Source organism: Cucurbita pepo, chromosome LG02, assembly GCF_002806865.2.
Source record: "Cucurbita pepo subsp. pepo cultivar mu-cu-16 chromosome LG02, ASM280686v2, whole genome shotgun sequence".
NCBI lineage: Eukaryota > Viridiplantae > Streptophyta > Magnoliopsida > Cucurbitales > Cucurbitaceae > Cucurbita > Cucurbita pepo.
In genome coordinates, this window is record NC_036639.1 from 10,112,306 (window position 1) to 10,137,641 (window position 25,336).

Sequence of the window (25,336 nt, forward strand, 5' to 3'; positions counted from 1 at the left end):
CTAATTCTAATTCATTTGCCGTCGGTCATCTAGAGTGCTCCGCCCACTACCACATATGTAGCGAGTAGGTTAGATGCATGAGGCAGAGGGCTCATAATGCTCCCTTTTCTTGAGTTCTCTAGATGCATGGGGTACGAACTCGATGCATGGGACAGAGGGCTCATAGTGCTCCCTTTTCTTGGGTCGTCTTGCTTGATAGGAAGAAGTTTTTGGACCACCTTTTTGGTAAAATGTTAATTTTCATTTAACTAATGGATAAAATTTTTTTCACTCTTTTATTTCACGTTTTAATATAGATTCTTTTATCCTTTTTGAAGTAAATTTTCGTTGGTTAAATAAACATCTCTAATCAACAAGTGTTGGTGTGGGTAGGCACGGGATAGTTTCCAAAAGAAACGAACCAAAGCATGAAGTTAGTAGACAAACAAGTTACCACATGCTACCAAATTGCAACGACAATTAGCTATTACACAACCAACTAAACTTGCTCAAATGGACTTGGCATTCGGAATATGGGAGGTGGACGCACCAAAGGGCTTGTCAGCAGCACCAACGTTGTGTAGCTGGGGATTCGAATGGGCGGAAGGGCTGCACAACTCCTCAATGCGCCTACTCACTTCATACATTGAAGGCCGTCTATCAGGATGCTGTGTCGAAGACTTCCGACCTCCACTCCTCTTGCAACACTGACTGTACCCATCTCGGTAGATCCACCCCTTCCTCGTTTAACACTGCGTGACTCGGAGCCTTTCCTGTCAAAAGCTCCAACAGCAATACGCCAAAGCTGTAAACATCTGCTTTTTGTGATACTTTACGAGAATCTGTCACCTCCGGTGCACGATACCCCACCACTCTGTTAGGACTCGATGCTGGGCCAACTAGTTGTGCTAGGCCGAAATCGGAGACTCGGGCATCGTAGGATTTGGCGAGCAAGATATTGGATGACTTTATGTTTCCATGAGAGACGTTTGGGCCTTGAGAATGTAAGTACTTGATGCCACGAGCTGCTCCACATGCAATGGCACGCCTCATTTCCCAGTTCAATGGTGTCCTACCAGTTCCCTTGTTACCTATAGAAAGGAAAGAAAATGGTAAAAGGCTAATAAAAGTTGGGCAGATGAGGTGAAGTTTTACCTTTCTTAATGCTACTTCGGCTTTAAAGTTCATTGAAATTGCAACACTTTTACTTGACAAGAAGAAACTTTGAACGGATTCGATTACCAAATAACTTTTAGATAATGACAAATACACTAATCAGCATNTGTGATACTTTACGAGAATCTGTCACCTCCGGTGCACGATACCCCACCACTCTGTTAGGACTCGATGCTGGGCCAACTAGTTGTGCTAGGCCGAAATCGGAGACTCGGGCATCGTAGGATTTGGCGAGCAAGATATTGGATGACTTTATGTTTCCATGAGAGACGTTTGGGCCTTGAGAATGTAAGTACTTGATGCCACGAGCTGCTCCACATGCAATGGCACGCCTCATTTCCCAGTTCAATGGTGTCCTACCAGTTCCCTTGTTACCTATAGAAAGGAAAGAAAATGGTAAAAGGCTAATAAAAGTTGGGCAGATGAGGTGAAGTTTTACCTTTCTTAATGCTACTTCGGCTTTAAAGTTCATTGAAATTGCAACACTTTTACTTGACAAGAAGAAACTTTGAACGGATTCGATTACCAAATAACTTTTAGATAATGACAAATACACTAATCAGCATAAGTCGAATTTCCATCAAAGACATAAAAAATGCCTTTGAGGAATTATAACTAGGAAGATAATTGTGAGATCCAACTTCGATTCGGGAGGAGAACGAAACATCATTTAGAAGGGTGTAGAAACCTCTCCCTAACAGACATGTTTTAAAAAAACTTGAGGAGAAACCTGAAAGGGAAAGCCGAAAAGGACAATATCGGCTAGCTAGACACTTGGCTATATGCCAACGAGGTGGCTAAACCCCGAAGGGGAGAGGATTGGGGGGCACCACATCAATTGGAGAAGGGAATGAGTGTCATCAAGAACGCTAGGTTCTGAAGAGGGGTGGATTGCGAGATCTCATATCAGTTGGGGAAGAGAACAAAACATCCTTTATAAGGGTGTGGAAACCTCTCCTTAACAAACACATTTTAAAAACCTTGAGAAACACATTTTAAAAACCTTGAGAAGCAGCCCAAAAGATAATAATATCCACTAACGGTGGGCTTGAGCTGTTACAAATGGTATAAGAGCTAGACACTAGACGATGTGCCAAGGAGGAGGCTAAGCCCCAAAGAGGGTGGACACGAGATAGTGTGCCAGCAAGGACACTGGGCCCGGAAGGAGGTGGGGATTGGGGGGGGTCCCACATCGATTGAAGAAGGAAACAAGGCGATGTGCGAGCGAGACTAAGCCTCGAAGAGGGTGGACACGAGATGGTATGCCAACCAGAACACTGGACCTCAAAGGAGGTGAATTGGGAGTCCCACATCGATTGGAGAAGGGAATGAGTGTCAGCGAGAACCCCGTTGGTCCTGAAGGGGGATGGATGGTGAGATCCCACATCGGTTGGAGGGGAGAACGAAACACCATTCATAAGGATATGGAAACATCTCCCTAACACACGCGTTTTAAAAACCTCGACTCGAGGGAAAACCCCAAAAACAACCATCATTCACATTTCTAAAAATAGAAAGAAAGAGCTTACCATGCAAAAGTGTAGATAAGCTTCCCATAGCCATATAATCATAAACCAAAAGCTTCTCATCAACACTATAATAATAAGCTTTAAGAGCAACCAAATTCTCATGTTCCATTACTCCCACACCTTCAATTTTCTCCCTAAATTCCCTCTCACAAACACTCACATCCTTCAATCTCTTCACAGCCACAACAGCCCCAATCTCCAACACAGCTTTGTAAGCTGTCCCAAACGTTCCCTTACCCAACACTTCAGCTGAAGCCCTCAACAGATCCTCCAAATCAAACACCCTCCCACCAGCATTCCCAAAAAACACCAACTTTTTAGCACCACCAACGTTGTCATCCCCTTCCCCTTTCTTATTCTCTAGCGCCGCCGTAGCAGCCACAGAGCACCCATTTTCATACCCCCCATTCTCTTCACTAACTGCCTTCTCTCCTCGTACATCGACAAGGGCTGTCATGTCCAGAGTGCTTGTTTTCCGACCGCTCTGCCTCCGACAAGAAACCATCAAAATCACACAAAACAAAACCAAACCCAGAACGGATCCCATCACAATCCCTCCGACCGCAGCCCCAGACAAGTTCTTCCTTCTCTTGTTCTCATTAACATCAATATCCACTGTCAATGGAACAATGACATTTCGAGCGCAATTCTCAAAGGGTCGCCCACAAAGTGGATTACCCATAAAAGCAGTAAAGGGAAACGACTGGAAACGACGAGGAACCGACCCATTAAAGAAATTGTTGGAAACATTGAACTGTTCGAGGTTAGGCAGCTTCAGCTCCGGTAATGAGCCAGTAAGGCGATTGTTCTCAAGAAACAGAGTCTTCAGCCGCCGGAGTTTGTCAAAACCGGGGGACAGGACGCCGGAGAAGTTATTGGAAGCCAAGTTAAGACGAACAAGGTCATGAAATTGGAACAAAAACTCAGGAATTGGGCCAGAAAATGCATTACCCTGCAAGTAGAGGCTGCGGAGATTAGTGCATGCTGCAAGATCTGACGGAAGCTGACCCGTCAATGCGTTGAGTCGGAGACTCAAAGTGCGAAGATGGGTCAAATTTCTGAAAATGCCGGTCGGAATTTGGCCGGAGAGGGAAGCACCCGGCAAACGAAGAACAGTGACCCGGCTGCCCTGGCATTTGACGCCAGTCCAGGAACAGGGGGTTTGGTGGCTTGCATTCCAGAGCTCGATGGTTCGGCCGGCGAGGGAAGAACGGAGCGAGAGAAGGGAAGCCTTGTCGGAGGTGAGATCCGGTTTGACGGCGGGAATGAGGGAAAGGGAGGGCAAAAGGCAGAGGAAAAGGTGAAGCAGAAGGTGGGGAGGCTGCATGTTAGGGAGAGAGGGAGAAGAGAGAAACCCAGGTGAGGGGAAGAGATGAGGTGAAGTGGGTTATATATATCGTGGTTGGTAGGGTTGAGAGGAGGAGGAAGAAGAAGAAGAAGAAAGGTACAGAGTGGCACAGAGCTCGAGACAGAGGTTGTGTTGGACTGCTGCTACTGCTACATCCTTCATTTCAAATGTTGGTCCCCTGTGTTTATTTATTTATTTATTTATTATTTATTTATTATTTTTATAGTGAATTAAGCTTGTGTATTAAAAAAATTAATAAAAATATATTTTAACTTTATACTTTTATCTGTAAAATACAATTTTTAAGTTTTAAAAGTATCTTTTAAACTTTTTTTTTTAAATAAAAGATATATTTATCCTTGGTAGATTTATTTTAAACTTTATCTTAGTACATTTATTTTTAAAATCTTAAACTTTAAAAATGTTTCGAAAAATACTTTTAATTTTTAAAATATATCGTTTGAAAAAAGATTCATAAACTTTGAAAATAATTTATAAGATGTTGATATACCATTTTCATCCGTGTATATTAACAATAATAATTTTTTTTTTTTTTTTTTTTTTTTTTTTTTTTTTTNTTTTTTTATAAAGATAAAGGGGATGATGTTCCTTTTCAAATTTTATAAATCTTTTTAAAATATAATACAAACGGTAAAAATATTTTTTAAATTTTACCGACATTAATGATATTTTTAAAAATTTAAAGGTATTTTTAAGTTGAAGAATTTTTTTGAAATAAAATACTAACTCCCAAATTAATTTTTTAAACTTCCTTCAAATTGAAGATATAATTGATTTTTATTAATTTAGTTAATTCTTTAATATTATTATAATATATATTTTTACATGTTTTTAAAAAATGATTAGAAATATTTTTAAAATCACTCTGATTTTTCATGAAAAAATGATTTGTTTAAAAATGGGTGAAAAATGTTTTATTCTATTGTTCTTTTAAAACAGTTATTCAAAAAAAAAAAAAAAGATTTTCCTTAAAATAAATAATAAAAGTTAACTTAATAATTAAATTGAATATATATACATATATATAATAATCTTTACAAAAATTTAAAGGATTAAGATTATTATAACTATTTATTTCATCAAAAAATATACCAATAATAAAATTATTAAATAGTCAACTTTTACATATCAACCATCACATTAATGTACATAAATTATATTATAATTTTTATTTCAACTTTTACCTAAGTTATCATATTAATTCTCATTATTTAATAAATAAATAAATCTCTAATGGTATTTTTGTAACACAAATTTTAAAGTTCAATAACTCTTCTTTTTTTCTTTTTTTGCAAAATTTAGAGACATAATTTTACTACCAATATATATATATATATACACACGATACACGTCGGGACACGTGAAAAAATGGACTCTTTTGTAAACTTCCTTTAATGGGGGAAAAAAAATACATCCCTCATTGTTTTTAATAGCAACTCATAAATGAGTGCTTTTCTGGTAATACTTCCATTTTCTTTATATCTCATCTGAGCAATGCGCAGGCCCATATCTAATGCCCCTCCCTCGTGGGGTACCCACCGGCGATTACAGGCTATTATAACAATAAATTGAACCCAGGTGGCAACCCTTCAATCACCTGAATAAAGTTTGTGTACTAAAGTTCTACAGTAGAAGAAATCAAGGGTCTTGCTCTTGCCCCTCTTGGTCTGTCAATATATATCTAAGAACTTCTTGTTCTTCCACCAAGAGTAGGAGATGAATGGGATCTTCCTCGTAAAAATGCCCAGAAGTAATTTCTCCCGATGATGGAGAAGAGTGAAGTTAGTATTAAAGCTACTATGAGTGAGTTTGTGTAAGAAGAATGCACCTTCAAAGGCCTACAAAAGGACGGTTTTGGCATCGCCATGGCAATCGAAGCAAATCGTTCCCGGGGCTGTTTTTTACTGGGAAAAAGAGGACGTTGAGTACTCCCGAATATTCTATTCAAGTTCGACTCTCCTATCAGAAAAAGAAATGAGTATCTCTATGCATCCATAATACCTAAAATTTTAAAATTTTTTGCTAAGATCATGTAACGACCCAGATCCACCGCTAGCAGATATTGTCCCCTTTGGGCTTTCCCTTACGGGCTTCACCTCAAGACTTTACAACGAGTCTGCTAGGGGAAGGTTTCCACACCCTTATAAGTGGTGGTTTGTTCTCCTCCCCAACCAACGTGGGACATCACAAATCAGTTCTTGGAAACTTGAGCAAAATCAAAGTAAAAGCATGCTTGATCTTATAAAAGAGTTGAATAAAAAGGAAAGATCTTCACTGAATAATACCCAACGAAGTTCTTGAATGAAGACCAGAATGGTGCTTTACGCTTAGCTGCCTGGCTTGAAGCAAGATTTCCTTGGTTTTCGTGTGTACCTGCATCACATGAAAATTTCCATGAAATTCAGTTACTATCCACTGGAACATATTTCAAAATATCCTCTTTTGGTCTTTCAACTTCCATAAGAATCTATTTTGATATTTGCCATTGAATTTTTTAATATTGCATTCAATGTAAATCATAGGGTATTTAAACTTTGAATCAGATACCAATCCAATTTATTTGACATAAAACACAAGTTGATATGACAGGCATGTAAGATTTCTATTAAATGTATCACAAAATTCTAATGACAACAGAAATATACATCATACAAATTTTATAACAAGAACCAGAAAGAACTTTTACGCAAATTCAAAAATCTTAATGGAATGTTTGAAAGTAAGACTAAAATAAAATGATTATGAAAATCAGGAACTGAATAGGATTTTAAAAATGTTTAACTAATCGACAAAAATGAAAATGGTAACCAGTGGTCTAGTACCGTTACTAGATGCCTTGAGCAAAGCCAGTTCTTTAATGATTGCACGTTCTTTGTCGCTGCATTTACCATAACATGAAAATCCCAAAGAAAAAAACAAATTATATAATTTGTAACCGAAGAAAGGAAAGAGGATCAGTGAACAAATGTATCTGACAGCAATTCTATATCTTTTCAGCAGTGAACATCTCAAGTGATTACAATGACATTTTAGTTTGAGAAAACCAAATCAATGTGGATCCAACTGAATATAACCTTTCCGTTTAAGGAAGGCATGAATGATCCATGAACAAGAAATTGAGCCAAACTTCAAAAAATCTGAATCAATATATCGACTGTTTCTTATCCAAAAAAACAAAAAAGAAAGAAAACTACTCTTAATAGTATAAATCCAGAGTTGAGAATCAGTTGTAGAACAACATTATTTTTCAGCGAACTTGAAAAATTAAATATTAAAAACAATTCGCTAATGTACATAAGATATAAAAATTTGTCTACTGTACTGAAGAACAGGAAAAAAGAAGTTTAAATCAGTAAGCCTTTCCTAAATAAATCAAATGATGAGAAAAGTAATCTCTCCATCTAAAAATGTGAGGAAGTAATGTTAATACTATAGATGGGGTCATTTAAATTTTGAGCATCTCAAATCATATCATCATATATTCAATAAAGATCCTAGTATTCCGGGTGAAATAGGTTGATGATCTAGACATGTCCGTACTTAACCTTCCCATGAGTATAGGACATCTAATCTTTTCTCAGTGTTACCTCAAGATGTATCATGGACGACAACACGAAAAAAACAATATTTTTTAAAAAAATGCAACTGATGCGGGATAACCATACTAGAATAAGTTGGACGTTCCTCGCGAAAGAAAATCTGAAATTACTATTTTCAAAATATGTATAATATTGAAACTCAATACAATATTAGACGTGTAAATATGGAAGTTTTCTTGAATAACATTATTCTCCAAATGGATGCAAACTATTTCAGTAAGTCCAAGAAGAAAGCAAAATGACATCCCTTAGAAGGCCTTAAAACTCAATAAGAATGAAATGTATTGAAATGCAACAGCCCTCTAGGACTAACGACAATGCAAAAAAAAAAAAAAAAAGCGAGAGAGGATTAGGTGCACAAACAAAGTTCATGTATTATGAACCTTCCAACATCAAAGAGTCCAGAACATCACATTGCAAAGGCTTAGAATTTACAACTCAACATCACTAAATAACTCCCCAGTCCATTTTCCCATCATTAGGATGTATAGCCATCTATATCTTCCTCTTCAGTTTCATTTCCATACTCCTCCACATGAGAGCGCACCTCATGTGATATGGTCAAATGAAAAAGATGAACCCATGATTGTTTTTGTACTTTATTTAAAAATAAATTATTTGAATTTACCCCAGTTTACTAAAAGAATGTTGTACCTAAATGAAAAGTTCACACAAGACACTTCATCTATGCCAGGGCAGTGTGCCATTACGTGAATGCCTTTTGAGGCTTTTAAAAAACCTTTTTAAAAATCATAACATACTGCTTCGGTCATTTAACTAACACAACAACTTTTACGTTAAATTTAGTGGAAACAAACATTTCAAGTGGCATGACAGAACATGGAATTATGAATGGAGCTTTTAGCTGTTCAATGGTACTTCTCACATTCCTTTTACTCTTTTGCATCTCTGTTGGCTTCTTTTTGGGTGGGTAGGGATTCAGTTCCTAGCACGTAACCCTCATCCTCTAGCCAAAGATACAAATCAATATGTTGATATAATAGCTAGGATTTCAGTTGGTAGTTTCAGATTGGAATACCATGTTAAATAAAAAACTAACAACTCAAGAATGGTAAAACACTGAACCTGATGCTTGTTGGAATCTGAACATTCACGATAAACAGATGATCACCACGAACAGAAGGTTTATTTATATTTGGAACCCCCATTCTTGACAAGCTAACTTTGTCCCCTGGCTGAACTCCAGCAGGTATTCGAAGGTCTTTCAAGCCTTCAACAGTTTCAACCTGAAGTAATTTCACGTTATAGGTGATAAATAACTCGATACTTTTTCGTTTTTGTTGATAGCAACTGCAGTCCTCTAAAATATACTGCAAAGTTTTAGGTATTTTACCAAGTGTTCTTCTCAGAAGGATCAACATACACACACCAAGGAAGAAAGAGAGAAATTCAAGATTCAAATTTCATTTTAATCCTGAACATTCAAGTTTATTCCACTTTAGTCTCCACATTTTTTAAAATGTCCATTTCTAGTCCCTAAATTTTAAGGGAAAAAAACTACACGTCTTTCCTATTTTTTATTAAACAAACTAATATCAAAATATATGAAGTTCTTCGAGACAAGTTATGGATCAGCCATTGCTTAGTATACTATTTTATTACCTAATAATTGCTTACCTAATACTCATCTCCAATATATTTGGTTTAAATACATACTCATGTTAATATATTTATATACTTACTTGAGACCACATTATCTATTTGTTAAAATTAAACCAATGGTAAGGACTATGACCAGAATGGTCGTCTTCCGAAACTTCCATATAGTCAATGCTTTTAAGTTAACACTCTTTCTTATGTCCAACCAGAAATTATAGAGAAGAAAAAATTAATGATTGCATTCAGACTCTTTTTTAGGTCCAATCAATAATTTTAACTTACCTTCACAATAGTACCTAAAATTGCCTCTGTATAGTCAATGCTAATATTGGAGTACAGATGAATACCATCTCTCCGAATTCCATGCTTTTCATCTACACGGAGCGTGACATACAGGTTACCAGCCATTCTCCTGCCAAAGGAGGAAAGAAGAACAGAAAAAGCAGAAAAAACTATGAAACTGATTTCACAAGATTACAACCTTGGACATAAAATATAATGGAATACTATTTTAAATAATATGAAATAAGGTATGGCATGAGATGAACAGTAATCTATACTAAATTTCAGAGAGAATAAAAAGGGACTTCGATTAGAACCGGTTTTGATCCCAGTGACAAGGATGATCCAGCCACTTAGAGACCATCAAAGAGAACATATTTCACAGTAGACAACACTCCACCTCTTATGTAGCAAAACATAAAGCATCTAGTTGGCATTCCTTATTTTCTTTATTAATTAATTTTTCTTTTAGGAGTATCTTGGATAACTGGGGTTCATTTTTACAGTCGACAGCACCTCAAGAAATGATAGAGAAGAAAAGAAAAAAAGAACATAACCAGTAAGGAAAATAAATTCCTGAAAGAGAACGGAAGTAAAGAAGGATTTGCAGAACAAAGTGAAGTTCACTGAATCATCAAAGGGTCTCCAAGTGGGTCCCCCTTTACAAATGGTACTAACCTATCAACTATGGCCAATATGCGTCCCTTTCCTTCCTAGCATACCAAGATCAGATTTGTAAACTGAAACCTTGAGCAATTTGAGCGATTCACCAATGACATCTCCAGAAATGAAAAAAAATAGGGCATGTCACCTAAGAAAACTTGTTGTCTATAACGGGAGAAAGCTAAAAGAAAGAGTAGAATAACAACCTGATGGAGAATGTCCAAGGATATTAATAATCACCCTTTGCCAAAACGAATGAAGCTAACCCTACTGAGCAACAGGTGCTAAATTTCTACGTTTAAGAGCTCCAATGCCGAAACCTCTATCACCTTGAGCTTGAGATGCTAAATTCCATTGCCCAAAATGATTAATCTTACTACCATCATTACATTCCCAAAAGGAATTACACATCAAAGGCTCCAATTCCAAACTCACCTGAGAGGGCATTAGAAAAAGAGACAAATAGTATAAAGTTTGACAAAACTTTGTTATAAAGAGTTAAACACACCACACGCAAAGGAATTAAAGAATAATTTTACACCATGATCAAACGTCCTAATGAATAAAAAATTAACTAATTAATTAATTACCATATCTCTGTCCTTAAAACCCTGATTGTTCCTCTAGTACCAACTGGACTATGGTTCTGATGAAGTTGGTTCGAAGGATTTCTTTCTCCCCCTTAAACAAATGACCAAAAAAAGAGAGGCAATCAATGAAAGTGGATCTCCGGGCAAAGTAGTAGACCAAGTGAACTTGATAAAAATTGGTCCCAGAAGGCCTTAGCAAAAGGACAAGTAATAAGCAGGTGCCTTTTCACTTTTCACGCATTTTTGCACATGGCGCACAAGCAATGGGAGATCAAAAACCATGAGATTCTAGAATAGCAGCTTGTCACGGTATTAATGCAAGTGACTAAGCTTCCAAATGAAAATTTTGACCTTCTTTGGGGAGTTCCTTTTCCAATTTAGAGAAAAATGGATGCATTGCCTTTGAAACCGCTAGTTGCAAGGTCTATAGATAAGAGTTTTAGTTGATAAGGCCATTTGTTCCTTTATTTCCAATCCAAAAGTCTTCCCTTAAGACGGGTGAATGGTTGATAAGGTGGGATAGCAATGCCCATTCATTGATTTATTTTCCTTCTTTTGGGTGTCTTCTCAAGCCTAGGCCCCAACAATCATTTCAGTCATTTTAAGTCTTCCAAATAGATGCTTCCTTTTACTGGATAGACATAAAGCATGGGATAAGAAATATAAAGAGGTTTTAATCCAGCCCAAGTATTTGACAAAACAAGTTAGATGAACCATTTCCGATTTTGCAAGAGTATCGGCTATAAATGAGGTCCTTTTTCTTCATAATGAATATCCATGAGCTGAAGAGCGAATTGATTTTTTCCTGGGCTTGATACCAAAGTGAGAGGTACCATATTTTGTAGCAATGATTCTCCTTCAAGGATCTCCTTTTTAATGAGAATGCCAAATCCATATGGATAGCTGGGCGTGAGGCTTTTGCTTCAATCTAAGAATACCCAGCCACCTTCAGCAATGGATGGCTCGACAATATCTCAATTGAGGAGGTGAGAACCCCTATATCATTGCTACCATGGCAAAGGAAATTTTTAAAAATCTTCTTTAGTTGATCATGTTGCAAGTCTAAATTAGCATGGTGTCTTTCTTTTTCTTTCTTTTCTTTTTTTTCCATTTNAGGAAGTTTTTAAAAATCTTCTTTAGTTGATCATGTTGCAAGTCTAAATTAGCATGGTGTCTTTCTTTTTCTTTCTTTTCTTTTTTTTCCATTTAATTACATATNGAAGGAAATTTTTAAAAATCTTCTTTAGTTGATCATGTTGCAAGTCTAAATTAGCATGGTCTCTCTCTTTTTCTTTCTTTCTTTTTTTTTTTTTTTTTTTTTTTTTTTTTTTTTTTTTTTTTTTTTTTTTTTTTTTTTTTTTTTTTTTTTTTTTTTTTTTTTTTTTTNAGCATGGTGTCTTTCTTTTTCTTTCTTTTCTTTTTTTTCCATTTAATTACATATCCCTTTTATAAGGGAGAAAGGCTAACTAAATCTAAATTACTAGATAATCTAAATAATCTAAATACCCTAGATACTAGGTAACAGAAATTTAAATAATAATCTCTGTATACTAGATAAGTAAATCTAAATAAATTCAACCAAACAAATTAGGAGTTTGTAANGTATACTAGATAACTAAATCTAAATAAATTCAACCAAACAAATTAGGAGTTTGTAAGAGACTAACAATACGCCCTCTTTTAAATTCTCTCCATACCAGCATAAGAACCATAGTAGCAAGGAGCAAGTTTCTCAATGAATTTGGGAATGAAGGAACACTGCCCTACAATTGCACCTCTCAAAGGAAAGCCAAGTCTCCCACTTGAAATTTCATATTGCAAGGATGATTGTTAACTTGAATCTTCATGAGTGGTGCTCATTTAATTNTATTAATTGTAACCTCAATTCGTCTAATATGGCGTCACAGTCCCAAACTACAACAACAAAACTAGGAATGCTATCAATATGGACGACTCTATGGTGAAGAGTTCATACCACAGCTATTTTTAGCGTCTACTATTACTAGTTTTGAGATTTAATTGACTATTTTCATGTACACATTTTTTGAATTTGTAAGAATCAAGAATTTGGGGTGAATCAGATATTTTGAAGAACCTATTGAAAAAAATGAGTCAATTTGACAAGAATGGAAGAATTGTCATGAAGATTTGGTTCATGGATCTTTTGAGTTCGTAAATACTTTTGGTACATTCCCCATTTTGATTCAAGAATCTACCAGATTTATTTGGTCCATCTCCCATATTGGTACATGAATCATCTTCATTCATGTATGAGCATTAGTATTGCTATACTTATATAAAGGTTTGTCTAGCATTGTTAAGAGACATAGAGTGAGTGTCATTTTGTGTCTAGAGGCAATTGGGATGAACTTTGTAAGTGAGACTTTGTAGTGTGAGAGTGTGAAACATATATTTGTAAACACTTTGGTTATAGTGATTGGCTGTCGTCCGTGAACGTAGGAGAATTTCTTCTCTCCAAACCACATAAATCTTGGTGTCTCTTTATTTAGTTTTATATGTGGGTGTGTGAGTGTGACTGATCTTGCTTCTACTATAACATAATTCACCCTTCACCATTATCCTAATAGTACTTGGGAAATAATCAAATTGTGACAATAATCATATTGCTCGAATAAGTGTTGCACAATTTTTATTTTTTATTGTTATCATTAATTATCATCGTCATTGTAGCAAATTTTTTAATAAGAACCTAAAATCCATTCCAAGAAAAGAAAAAAGAAAAAAAAAAAAAAGAGCTGTTGAGTTACAAGATGGATCTCCATCGAGTTAGTAACATCGAGAGAGAATATTTACAAAAGGGTTTAGATTATTAGAACAATATCATTGCTCGTCCAAACCAGCTGCAGCTTTAATTTTGAAGAAAGAATATATTTACCTTTTCTTATCAAAACTGCCCTCTCTTTGAATTCGCATTGTAGCTCCATCACTGACGCCTGGTGGGATTACTATATCCATTTTTCTAAATGATTTCATTTGACCACTGCCACCACAGCTTTGGCATAACTCTGTTATTACCTTACCATCTCCACCACACTCTGAACAAGTAGACACCTAAGATGTCACAGAACAACGATCTTAAGGTAAATCTAGTAGGCTAGATCCAAAATTCATTATATCACATGAAATTTGTAAGAAACCAAAATGGGAAATTTTACATGGTTATTAAGTTCAAGCATTACAATTAAGAATCAGATTTTGGTCATTTTTCTTCTAACGTCTACTATAATCGGTAATAATGTGTATAAAATATTAAATATATCCTGACATAGTACTAGAGAGAGAGGTCATGCATTTGAACTCTGTAACGTTAATATTGATAATCACATGCTAAAGCTTAGTCTAAACCCATGAGTGAGGAAGTGAAGAATATGTACAAAAGATTAAACGTACTCAATTCAACCAACAAGCCTTTGCGTTAACTGATGATTTCACAGCAACCATTTAAAATAATTTCCAACTTAGGTCAGTGTCAATCATNCGATTCAACCAACTTATGCCTTTGCGTTAACTGATGATTTCACAGTAACCATTTAAAATAATTTCCAACTTAGGTCAGTGTCAATCATATGAAAACTCAATAACACAGTCTAAAAGACTACGAATTACCTCTAGTATCAACAAATGAGCAGTGGAGAGTAAGTCAACAATTGTATAAAACAATATGAAGCTTGGCAATTTTATTCTGATTAGTAAATGTAGATCAAAGAACCAAATATCTCACTATTCAGTTGTAGATGGAAAGGAAGGAGAGTGAAAAAGAAGCAAAAGAAAAAAAAAAGATTCGGCAAAGGGATACAACTATTGTCTATCTTCTCACTCATATACAAGTGATATTTATAAGATACTTTCAGCACTATCTTTTCTATATATCTATAAGAGATGGATAGTTCAGTTAAACTCCTAACTTTGCTGAATCTCACAGTAGATTGTTCATATATACACTTCCTACTTGCATCATATTTACTCTCTTTTGGTATATCTATGAGGGATATTTTGGTATATCTGTGAGGGATATTTTATTAATATCCATGAGTATACAAGCTAGTTTGCGTGCATCTAAAAAACTGCAAAAGACAATTTTCTGACCACCATGGCTTTAACTTATTTAACACTCAGCTCTACTTGCAGCATATTTACATCTTCTGGTCACGTAAACTCTCATTCTCCCCCCAAACAAAATCTCACTTACCCTTCTATATCCCATTCTTATTTTTTATAAAAGGCGTAAAAAAACACCGGTGCCTTCTATCACTATCCAAGTCTTTGAAACAAAACATCATTCATTTAAAATACAATAAATAATAATAAACGTGATAATAATAGTTTTTTAGTAATTCCCTTGGCATAGGATTCTGCCCCTTGATATTATTTCATTTAAATATATTTTCTTTAGAAAACATAATATTAACATCAACTTATTACAGACACGATCGTGTTCATCAAAGAATGTTTTAACATAACAGTAATCAGCTTCAGCTCTAAATAAATTAACTTGGGTGTTAGAGAAAAAATATTAAGTTTGACGTTCTTTTTCAATCCAAAACATCAATTTTCATTATATAGATGTTCAACTACCTGAGACATCATTCCAAATGGTGTTCTCTGAGTTTGTACAACTCCTCCTTTTCCATGACAACTGGCGCACACTTTTATGCAATTACTTGTTTTAGCACCCGTTCCATCACAGTTTTCACACGCCTCAAAACAAAAAAGTTGAATTTCCTTCTCCCCTCCAAACACTGATTCTTCAAAGCTTAAGTGCAGGTCATAACTGTAAGGTTACAAATACAAAAAAAGAAAGTACGACTCAGACTATTTATAAGCACATATCATATAATTTACGAATACATACATATATGAGAGAGTACAATCAGTTCGAGAGTTAAATCATTACTGATTACACTTAATTAAGATATTTACAACTAATATAAACTAACAGAGAGAGAACATGATAAGAGCAAGCATAGATCAACGGTCAACTGTCCAAAAGCTTTTTCAATGTATAATTCTGCCTCGTAAATGATAAAAGTCTTTGTGAGGCCCCCAATTGTTAATACATATGCTAGGAAGGTAGGAAAGGAAATTCCACTGGGATCAACCAGTTAGAATGTCAAGGAAGGGCGTATTTGGGTGGAGGTAGGGCCATAGGAAGAAGCTCCAGCCCTCTCAAACTGTTGGCTAGGAGCTTTTGTATGGGCTTGGGATTCTTTTGTTGATTGTCGAATACAAATGGCAGAGATACCTTCGGAGTCTCATGCTAACTAATAATGGAAGTGTTAAAGAATAAATATATTGTAACAAATCATTTAAAGCTGTTAGGGTCTAGCAAGAATTTAAAATAATATCAGAGTAGAAGGTCCTATGTTCAAATTTCAAGAATGTCATTTCCTCTCCAAGTAATATCGATACTTGTTGGCTCTTGTGAAATTTTCAAGCCCTTAGGTAAGGTGGAGTTTAAGAATATAATAAAAGATTAAATATACAACTAACTAGTTCCAGTAGTGATATAACATGAGAATGATGCCATACTGAATATCAAGATTTTGGTTTCTTCCGCTCCTCTTATTTAAATTGATGCCTCCAATTCCATCTCTTTCTCCATAAAGTCCATCTGATCCGCCAAAGAATGCATCAAAAATTTCAAAGGGGTCGACCTAAAAAAAATTCCATAAACAAAATGATTAAGAATCATTCGACAGAAAAATTAATCGAAACAATTTGACAATAAATTTTTCAGATGGCCTGTGGGCTAAGTGCAAGCAATAATCTTACCCCGGGTGAACCACTGCTCCTTACGTCATATTCTCCCTGCAAACCTGCCTCACCGAACTGATCATATAAAGATCTTTTCTCATCGTCTGATAGGACCTATACAACTGCTCCATTATCATATGATTGCAAAGAAACAAAATGCGTAGCAGTGGATCACTATTAGATACTGAAGAAAATGAGTTGCATTTTTTCTTTCAATCAACTAAAATGAGTTGAAAAAAACATTCTTACACATTTACATACCAGGAAGGAGCAACTATACCTCTTTAAGGAAAAGAAAAAAAGAAAGAGAAAACATATTATTATGGAAAAAAGAAAGAGAAAACACATTTACAAATGTTACGATCCAATATCTAGGAAGTATTACATCTCAATGGACGTGACAGTCCCTAAGCATAAACCTTTCTTCTCTAAAGTCTCTCTTTAGGGGGAGAACGTAAGTGATTGAAGAGTGCCCGAGGGAAGCAATTGAACACTTGACATACTAGTTGAACCCTTGGAGACAGAACCAACAACTATTCAGTCCACTCCTACTACCAATGCCAATCACAACTTACCTAGCCAAGATCCAATCATAATAGAGCCACTTACTGAATCATCCAATCTACCTTCACTATCAGATTCATTTCTCTCAAGTACATGCTAGGAGGAAAGTCATTTCAAAACTAATTCAAGTCCAAACATCTGACACAAAGTGAGATGCTAACACAGGTACAAACTGGAACTCTAAATGAACCAATAGATGATAGATCCTATAGCTATCCAAAAACATACTAGAGAATGCATAAAACAACCTTTATAACTCTCTATCAAACTATATTTCTCTTGAAAGATTATCCTCATCACATAAAAGTTCCATTGTGAGTCTAAATTCAATTGTTATAAGATTACCAGGAGATGTTTTTCCCAATTGCAAAGATGAATACCATAAGAATATTGTTATCCTTGGTTGTCAACTTAAATTGGTCGGTANATGTACGACTCAGACTATTTATAAGCATATATCATATAATTTACGAATACATACATATATGAGAGAGTACACAATCAGTTCGAGAGTTAAATCATTAAATCATTACTGATTACACTTAATTAAGATATTTACAACTAGTATAAACTAACAGAGAGAAAACCATGATAAGAGCGAGCATAGATCAACGGTCAACTGTCCAAAAGCTTTTTCAATGTATAATTCTGCCTCGTAAATGATAAAAGTCATTGTGAGGCCCCCAATTGTTAATACATGTGCTAGGAAGGTAGGAAAGGAAATTCCACTGGGATCAACCAGTTAGAATGTCAAGGAAGGGCGTATTTGGGTGGAGGTAGGGCCATAGGAAGAAGCTCCAGCCCTCTCAAGCTGTTGGCTAGGAGCTTTTGTATGGGCTTGGGATTCTTTTGTCGATTGTCGAATACAAATGGCAGAGATACCTTCGGAGTCTCATGCTAACTAATAATGGAAGTGTTAAAGAATAAATATATTATAACATATCATTTAAAGCTGTTAGGTCTAGCAAGAATTTAAAATAATATCAGAGTAGAAGGTCCTATGTTCAAATTTCAAGAATGTCATTTCCTCTCCAAGTAATATCGATACTTGTTGGCTCTTGTGAAATTTTCAAGCCCTTAGGTAAGGTGGAGTTTAAGAATATAAATAAATGATTAAATATACAACTAACTAGTTCCAGTAGTGATATAACATGAGAATGATGCCATACTGAATATCAAGATTTTGGTTTCTTCCGCTCCTCTTATTTAAATTGATGCCTCCAATTCCATCTCTTTCTCCATAAAGTCCATCTGATCCGCCAAAGAATGCATCAAAAATTTCAAAGGGGTCGACCTAAAAAAAATTCCATAAACAAAATGATTAAGAATCATTCGACAGAAAAATTAATCGAAACAATTTGACAATAAATTTTTCAGATGGCCTGTGGGCTAAGTGCAAGCAATAATCTTACCCCGGGTGAACCACTGCTCCTTACGTCATATTCTCCCTGCAAACCTGCCTCACCGAACTGATCATATAAAGATCTTTTCTCATCGTCTGATAGGACCTATACAACTGCTCCATTATCATATGATTGCAAAGAAACAAAATGCGTAGCAGTGGATCACTATTAGATACTGAAGAAAATGAGTTGCATTTTTTCTTTCAATCAACTAAAATGAGTTGAAAAAAACATTCTTACACATTTACATACCAGGAAGGAGCAACTATACCTCTTTAAGGAAAAGAAAAAAAGAAAGAGAAAACATATTATTATGGAAAAAAGAAAGAGAAAACACATTTACAAATGTTACGATCCAATATCTAGGAAGTATTACATCTCAATGGACGTGACAGTCCCTAAGCATAAACCTTTCTTCTCTAAAGTCTCTCTTTAGGGGGAGAACGTAAGTGATTGAAGAGTGCCCGAGGGAAGCAATTGAACACTTGACATACTAGTTGAACCCTTGGAGACAGAACCAACAACTATTCAGTCCACTCCTACTACCAATGCCAATCACAACTTACCTAGCCAAGATCCAATCATAATAGAGCCACTTACTGAATCATCCAATCTACCTTCACTATCAGATTCATTTCTCTCAAGTACATGCTAGGAGGAAAGTCATTTCAAAACTAATTCAAGTCCAAACATCTGACACAAAGTGAGATGCTAACACAGGTACAAACTGGAACTCTAAATGAACCAATAGATGATAGATCCTATAGCTATCCAAAAACATACTAGAGAATGCATAAAACAACCTTTATAACTCTCTATCAAACTATATTTCTCTTGAAAGATTATCCTCATCACATAAAAGTTCCATTGTGAGTCTAAATTCAATTGTTATAAGATTACCAGGAGATGTTTTTCCCAATTGCAAAGATGAATACCATAAGAATATTGTTATCCTTGGTTGTCAACTTAAATTGGTCGGTATGATGTGAAGAATGTGTTCCTTAACGGCAATCTAGATGAAAAAATCTACATGAGCATCCCTCAGAGTTAAAAGAGAGCTCGAGAAGTAAGGTGTGCATACTGAGAAAAGCAATGTATGGGCTAAAACAATCACCAAGGGCAGTTTGAAAGATGGACAAAGGATTGTAGGTATAAGCAAAGTCAAGGAAATCATTCTCTTTATCAAACGCTCAGAATCAAGGGGAGTTACACTGCTTCTAGTTTATGTAGATGAATGACATCATAGTCATTGGAGATAGTGAAGAAAAAATGTTATGAGGAAATTGACAAGAGAATTCGAGATCAAAGAACTTGGAAGCCTAAAATACTTTAATGGCATTAAGTAGTACACTCAACTCAGGAAATTTTCATATCACAACAGAAATATGTGATGAATTTATTGATGGAAATAGGGAAAAGCATATGCAAACCTGTATCAATGCCAATGGATCCACTTCAGAAATTGGGAGAGTTAAAAGAAGAACTTGCGGTGAATAGAGAGATGTAACAGAAGCTAAGGGGGAGGCTTGGATATCTAGCTCACACAAGATGGGACATAGCATACTCAGAGAGCGTTATTAACCAATTTCTGCATGACCTATGGGAGCCTAACCTTCAAGCAATAGAGTGTTACATTACCTTAAAGGAACTTTAGGAAAAGAAATTTAGCTCAAACGGAATAATTCCCTAGCATTATAAGCTTACTCCAATGCCAACTACATCGGATTAATAGTGGACAAAAGGTCTACTACGGGGTATTGCACTTTTCTCACAGAGGAAATTTGGTGGCATAAATGAGTAAAAAGCAAAATGTGGTGGCTAGAACCTATGTCGAATCACAATTTCGAGCTATTGCACAAGGATTATGTGAGCTCTTATGGTTTAAGATAATTTTTTATGACTTACAGATTAAGAGAAAATATTCAATAAAGTTATACAACAACAACAAATCAGACATCAATATTGCTCATAATCCTATCCAACATAATAAGACAAAGCATATTAAAGTCGCTCGGCATTTTATTAAAGAAAAATTAGAGAAGAGGATAGTATACATGAGTTATGTGCCTCACAGCTTCAACTTGTAGATGTTCTAACAAAAAGACTTCACATCTTACTATTTCATGAGTTAGTATCCAAGTTGGGAATGAATGATCTGTATTTTTCATCGTGAGGGAGAATGTCGAAAGAATAACCATAATTTGAGAAGTATATGTGTAATCCTATTAAATAAGGGAATTAGCCTATTTTCTATTGTTTCCTTTTCTGCATAGTTTCCTTTTTTGTATTATTCTTTTCCTATTCTATGGAGAATTAGCTTAGGCCTATGTACTTCGCTAATAAATAATAATAAATTGAGTAATATACATTACTCTTGCAACAAAAGGTGATGTATTTGTTTTCATCAAACTTCTTTACATGAATCTCATTTGTTCTGGGCCGATCGTTTCAGTTGTGATAAAACTCTCGCCGCCCTTTCTACTAAGTTGTTTTGGCCACAAATTAAAAAAGATGTTGCGACTTTGTTAAAAGTTGTTTTAATTGCCAAACTTCAAGGGATTCAAGCCAAAATCCACGAATTTACTCCCCTCTAACAGTTCCTAATTCCATACGCATTGAACTTTCAATGGACATTGTACTTGGTTTACCTAGATCTCAATGTGGTTTTGACTCGATTTTAGTTGTGGTTGATTGTTTTAGCAAGATAGCTCATTTTATTGTTTGTTAAAAGACTAATGATGCCTTGAATTTTACTAACTTGTTTTGCATGAGATTGTTAGACTTCATAGAATTCCTAAGACTATTGTTCAGGATAGAGATGTCAAGTTCATGAGTTATTTTTTGCAATCTCATTGGAAAAGATTTGTAACGGACCTTCTTTGTAACACCGTAGTCACCTAAAAGCGAATGGACAAAATGAGATCATTAATAGAACTCTTGGCAACCTATTGCATTGCTTAAGTGGTGATGAACCATGACAATGGGATCCTTCTCTTGTGCAAGTCAAATTTTCTTTCAACCACATGGCCAACAACTCATAGGGAAGTCTCTAGTCGAGATTGTACACACTCGCATCCCTCATTTAACTTTTGGTCTTGCTAATTTCCCCTCTTCTATTGATCTTAGCGTTGAGGTTGAGCTCATGGTTGACCGGGTTGAAGAATTACATAAAGAGGTTTGTTTCCATCTTGAGGAGGCTAACACTTCCTATAAGGCTTGAGCATATGCACATCAGCGTGATGTGGATTTCAACGTTTGTGACCTTGTCATGGTGCATTTAAAAAGTCTTACTTACCTCTGGAGTTCATTCTAAATTAAAGATTGGTCCTTTCCCTATTGAGGACAAGATTGGCCCCAACACCTACCTTGTTAAACTACCAGCCAATCAATTAATTGGTGATGGTTAGTTAGCTTTGGGAATTGGTTGGTTAATTTTTGTACAAATATGGCCGACTGGACCTCCCCTCTTTTCATCGTTGAATTCAAAAAAGACTCTTGGAGAGTTTAATATCAGAAACTAAATATCAATCTTCTTAATATCAAGGAGNACATTACCTTAAAGGAACTTTAGGAAAAGAAATTTAGCTCAAACGGAATAATTCCCTAGCATTATAAGCTTACTCCAATGCCAACTACATCGGATTAATAGTGGACAAAAGGTCTACTACGGGGTATTGCACTTTTCTCACAGAGGAAATTTGGTGGCATAAATGAGTAAAAAGCAAAATGTGGTGGCTAGAACATATGTCAAATCACAATTTCGAGCTATTGCACAAGGATTATGTGAGCTCTTATGGTTTAAGATAATTTTTTATGACTTACAGATTAAGAGAAAATATTCGATAAAGTTATACAACAACAAATCAGACATCAATATTGCTCATAATCCTATCCAACATAATAAGACAAAGCATATTAAAGTCGCTCGGCATTTTATTAAAGAAAAATTAGAGAAGAGGATAGTATACATGAGTTATGTGCCTCACAGCTTCAACTTGTAGATGTTCTAACAAAAAGACTTCACATCTTACTATTTCATGAGTTAGTATCCAAGTTGGGAATGAATGATCTGTATTTTTCATCGTGAGGGAGAATGTCGAAAGAATAACCATAATTTGAGAAGTATATGTGTAATCCTATTAAATAAGGGAATTAGCCTATTTTCTATTGTTTCCTTTTCTGCATAGTTTCCTTTTTTGTATTATTCTTTTCCTATTCTATGGAGAATTAGCTTAGGCCTATGTACTTCGCTAATAAATAATAATAAATTGAGTAATATACATTACTCTTGCAACAAAAGGTGATGTATTTGTTTTCATCAAACTTCTTTACATGAATCTCATTTGTTCTGGGCCGATCGTTTCAGTNATATGCAGCACTTATCTCTTTGAATTTCTCTTCTGATCCAGGGTTCTTGTTCACATCGGGATGGTACTGTTCAGAATAAAAACAAAGAAGGGTGAATCATTTGGGACATTGTGCAGTAAAGCTCATCTAGACTATCAAATACAGAGAAAATGCCCATGCCCTACAGCCAGAGTTCTAACTATTGGCGTAGTGGCTTAAAGGAAAGGCTAAAGTTCTTTGGATAAAAGATTCAGAAATATTTTGTGGATGATTTAAATAAAAGGAAACAGCATAATTGCTAACAGAAAATTTAGTGAGATTTTGGAAGAATGTAAGGTTCTTTAATTCCTCCCTGTCAAACTTTAACTACATAATTTAGTAATAAATTTGGACTGGGGGCCTTTTTCAAATCACCCCTTCTGATTGGCTAGAAGGATATGTCTTAACTTCTTGCCTGGTTGTATCTCCCGCTTTCTGTAATGGAATTTCTGTCTCTTATCCCAAAAAAGCCTTTCCCAGTCTTTATAATATTATTTGTGTGCCTAAAGAATCTCTAATGCCTTGCCTTTTATTCTTACGAAAACCAAATAAACAATTCTTTTAATTAAGTTGATAAATGCTTGGTCAGCCTGTTAGATTTTAGCTCTATCAGCTTGCAGCCAGTTAGCTTAAACATGGTTTTTGGAGCCTGCTATTAAATAACAGCATTCTTAGTCGATTACCTTTCTAGTGTACTTTAATAAAATGAATAACTTACTATGTAGCATCCTTGCAAACTGAATCACCTTTGTTTAGGCTCTGTTTGATTATCGTTTGGTTATTTGTTTTTCGTTTTTGAAAATTTAACTTATGTTCTCCCAATTTCTCTACGGTGCATCCAATCTTCCTTAAATGAACATTTAAATTTTTAGCCAAAGTCCAAAACAAAAAAAAGATTTCAAAAACTACATTTTTGTAGTTTTTAAAACTTGATTTTGTTTCTTAAATACATGTAAAAGGTAAATAACAAAGCAAAGAACCCCATAAGAGGAGGTGGTACCTACATGCTTAATTTTTCAAAACCAAAAACCAAATGAATATTATACAAGGCCTTACAAACCTATGATCCTAAAATGTTTGTCCTGATGAGAAGTTACAGCAGGCAACATTTGCCATTTTTCAATTTCTACTAAGTAGAAGTCAATTCTTAAGAACCTTGGCCAAAATTGACTTCTTAAAAATACTACCCAGCGTCCCAACAGCTGAATTCTTAAAGTTTCATAAATTTCAACAAGAACTTATTATGCCTCAATTTATCTCTCTCTCGCTCTAAGGGTTTAGGGTGGAAATTGCAAAACATATATCATATACGTAGCGCTTGAAATTTCATCTAGTTTTTCATTATCCCTCCCACAGTTCAATTCCATTCGATTTTCAACCCTCCAATTCGCTTCATAGGGGACCAATAAGCCCCGTAGAACTCAAGAATATACAATTAGCAGAATTCAAAACGGAAAAATACCTTGCGAGCGAGTTTCTTATATGAGACTTTTATTTCCTGTAATGTGGCATTCCGGCTAACATTCAACGTCGAATAGTGATCAGTAGCAGCGGCACCTGTTGCTGCTGCACCACAGTACACAGACGTTAACCGACGTCTGGTTTGAAAATCCGTTCCCCTATTCGGGCGAACCACGCGGGAAAATCCAGAAGAGTTCAAGCTGGAACAAAAGCTGATAGAAGGCGGACTGCGAAAATTCAAGACGTTAGGAATTGCCGATAGAGAAAGTAGTCGAATCTTAGGTTTTGGGTTAAGCTTGGCATTGCAGGGACTGCAAATAAGTGCCATTGTTGCTCGAGGTGGAGCGCAGGCCTTCGCCACGAGGATGATCAGGATTCAGGGTTTTTGTATTAATAAAAACAGGGATATACTAGAAATTACTAATAATAAATAAATAAATAATAATAAAGATNTTCCTTTTATTCTTACGAAAACCAAATAAACAATTCTTTTAATTAAGTTGATAAATGATTGGTCAGCCAGTTATATTTTAGCTCTATCAGCTTGCAGCCAGTTAGCTTAAACTTGGTTTTTGGAGCCTGCTATTAAATAACAGCATTCTTAGTCGATTACCTTTCTAGTGTACTTTAATAAAACGAATAACTTACTATGTAGCATCCTTGCAAACTGAATCACCTTNACAAAAAATATATATATATATACATACGTACATAAATACATACATACATACACACATACGCACTAACCATGTGTCACGTTCACGTTTGTCAAAGGCGTGGTGTTTATGGCCACATGTCAGATGTTTGGTCATGGTTGTCCATGGTCGTATGCCTGTTCCAAATCCCTTTTACTTGCAGGTCTTTATTATTGTTGCTATGTCAATACGGAGGTGTATGACCCGTTACCAAAATCATGTTTATACCTGTCAGGGTTAATATG

General features: G+C 35.4%; 1 protein-coding gene across 1 annotated transcript; it reads right to left on the reverse strand.

Annotated features, from left to right (window-relative positions):
* Window positions 1-5,465: 5,465 nt before the first annotated feature.
* LOC111788017 (chaperone protein DnaJ 1-like) lies at window positions 5,466-24,777 on the reverse strand. Its single transcript, XM_023668151.1, has 11 exons — window positions 24,398-24,777; window positions 22,917-22,983; window positions 18,559-18,656; window positions 18,316-18,440; window positions 15,404-15,599; window positions 13,704-13,879; window positions 9,555-9,684; window positions 8,739-8,899; window positions 6,876-6,931; window positions 6,339-6,426; window positions 5,466-5,957 (listed from the first exon to the last, which is right to left on the reverse strand). Exons 1-11 carry the CDS (start codon window positions 24,722-24,724, stop codon window positions 5,735-5,737), a joined length of 1,647 nt encoding a protein of 548 aa, XP_023523919.1. The 5' UTR covers window positions 24,725-24,777; the 3' UTR covers window positions 5,466-5,734.
* Between the last annotated feature and the right edge of the window lie 559 nt (window positions 24,778-25,336).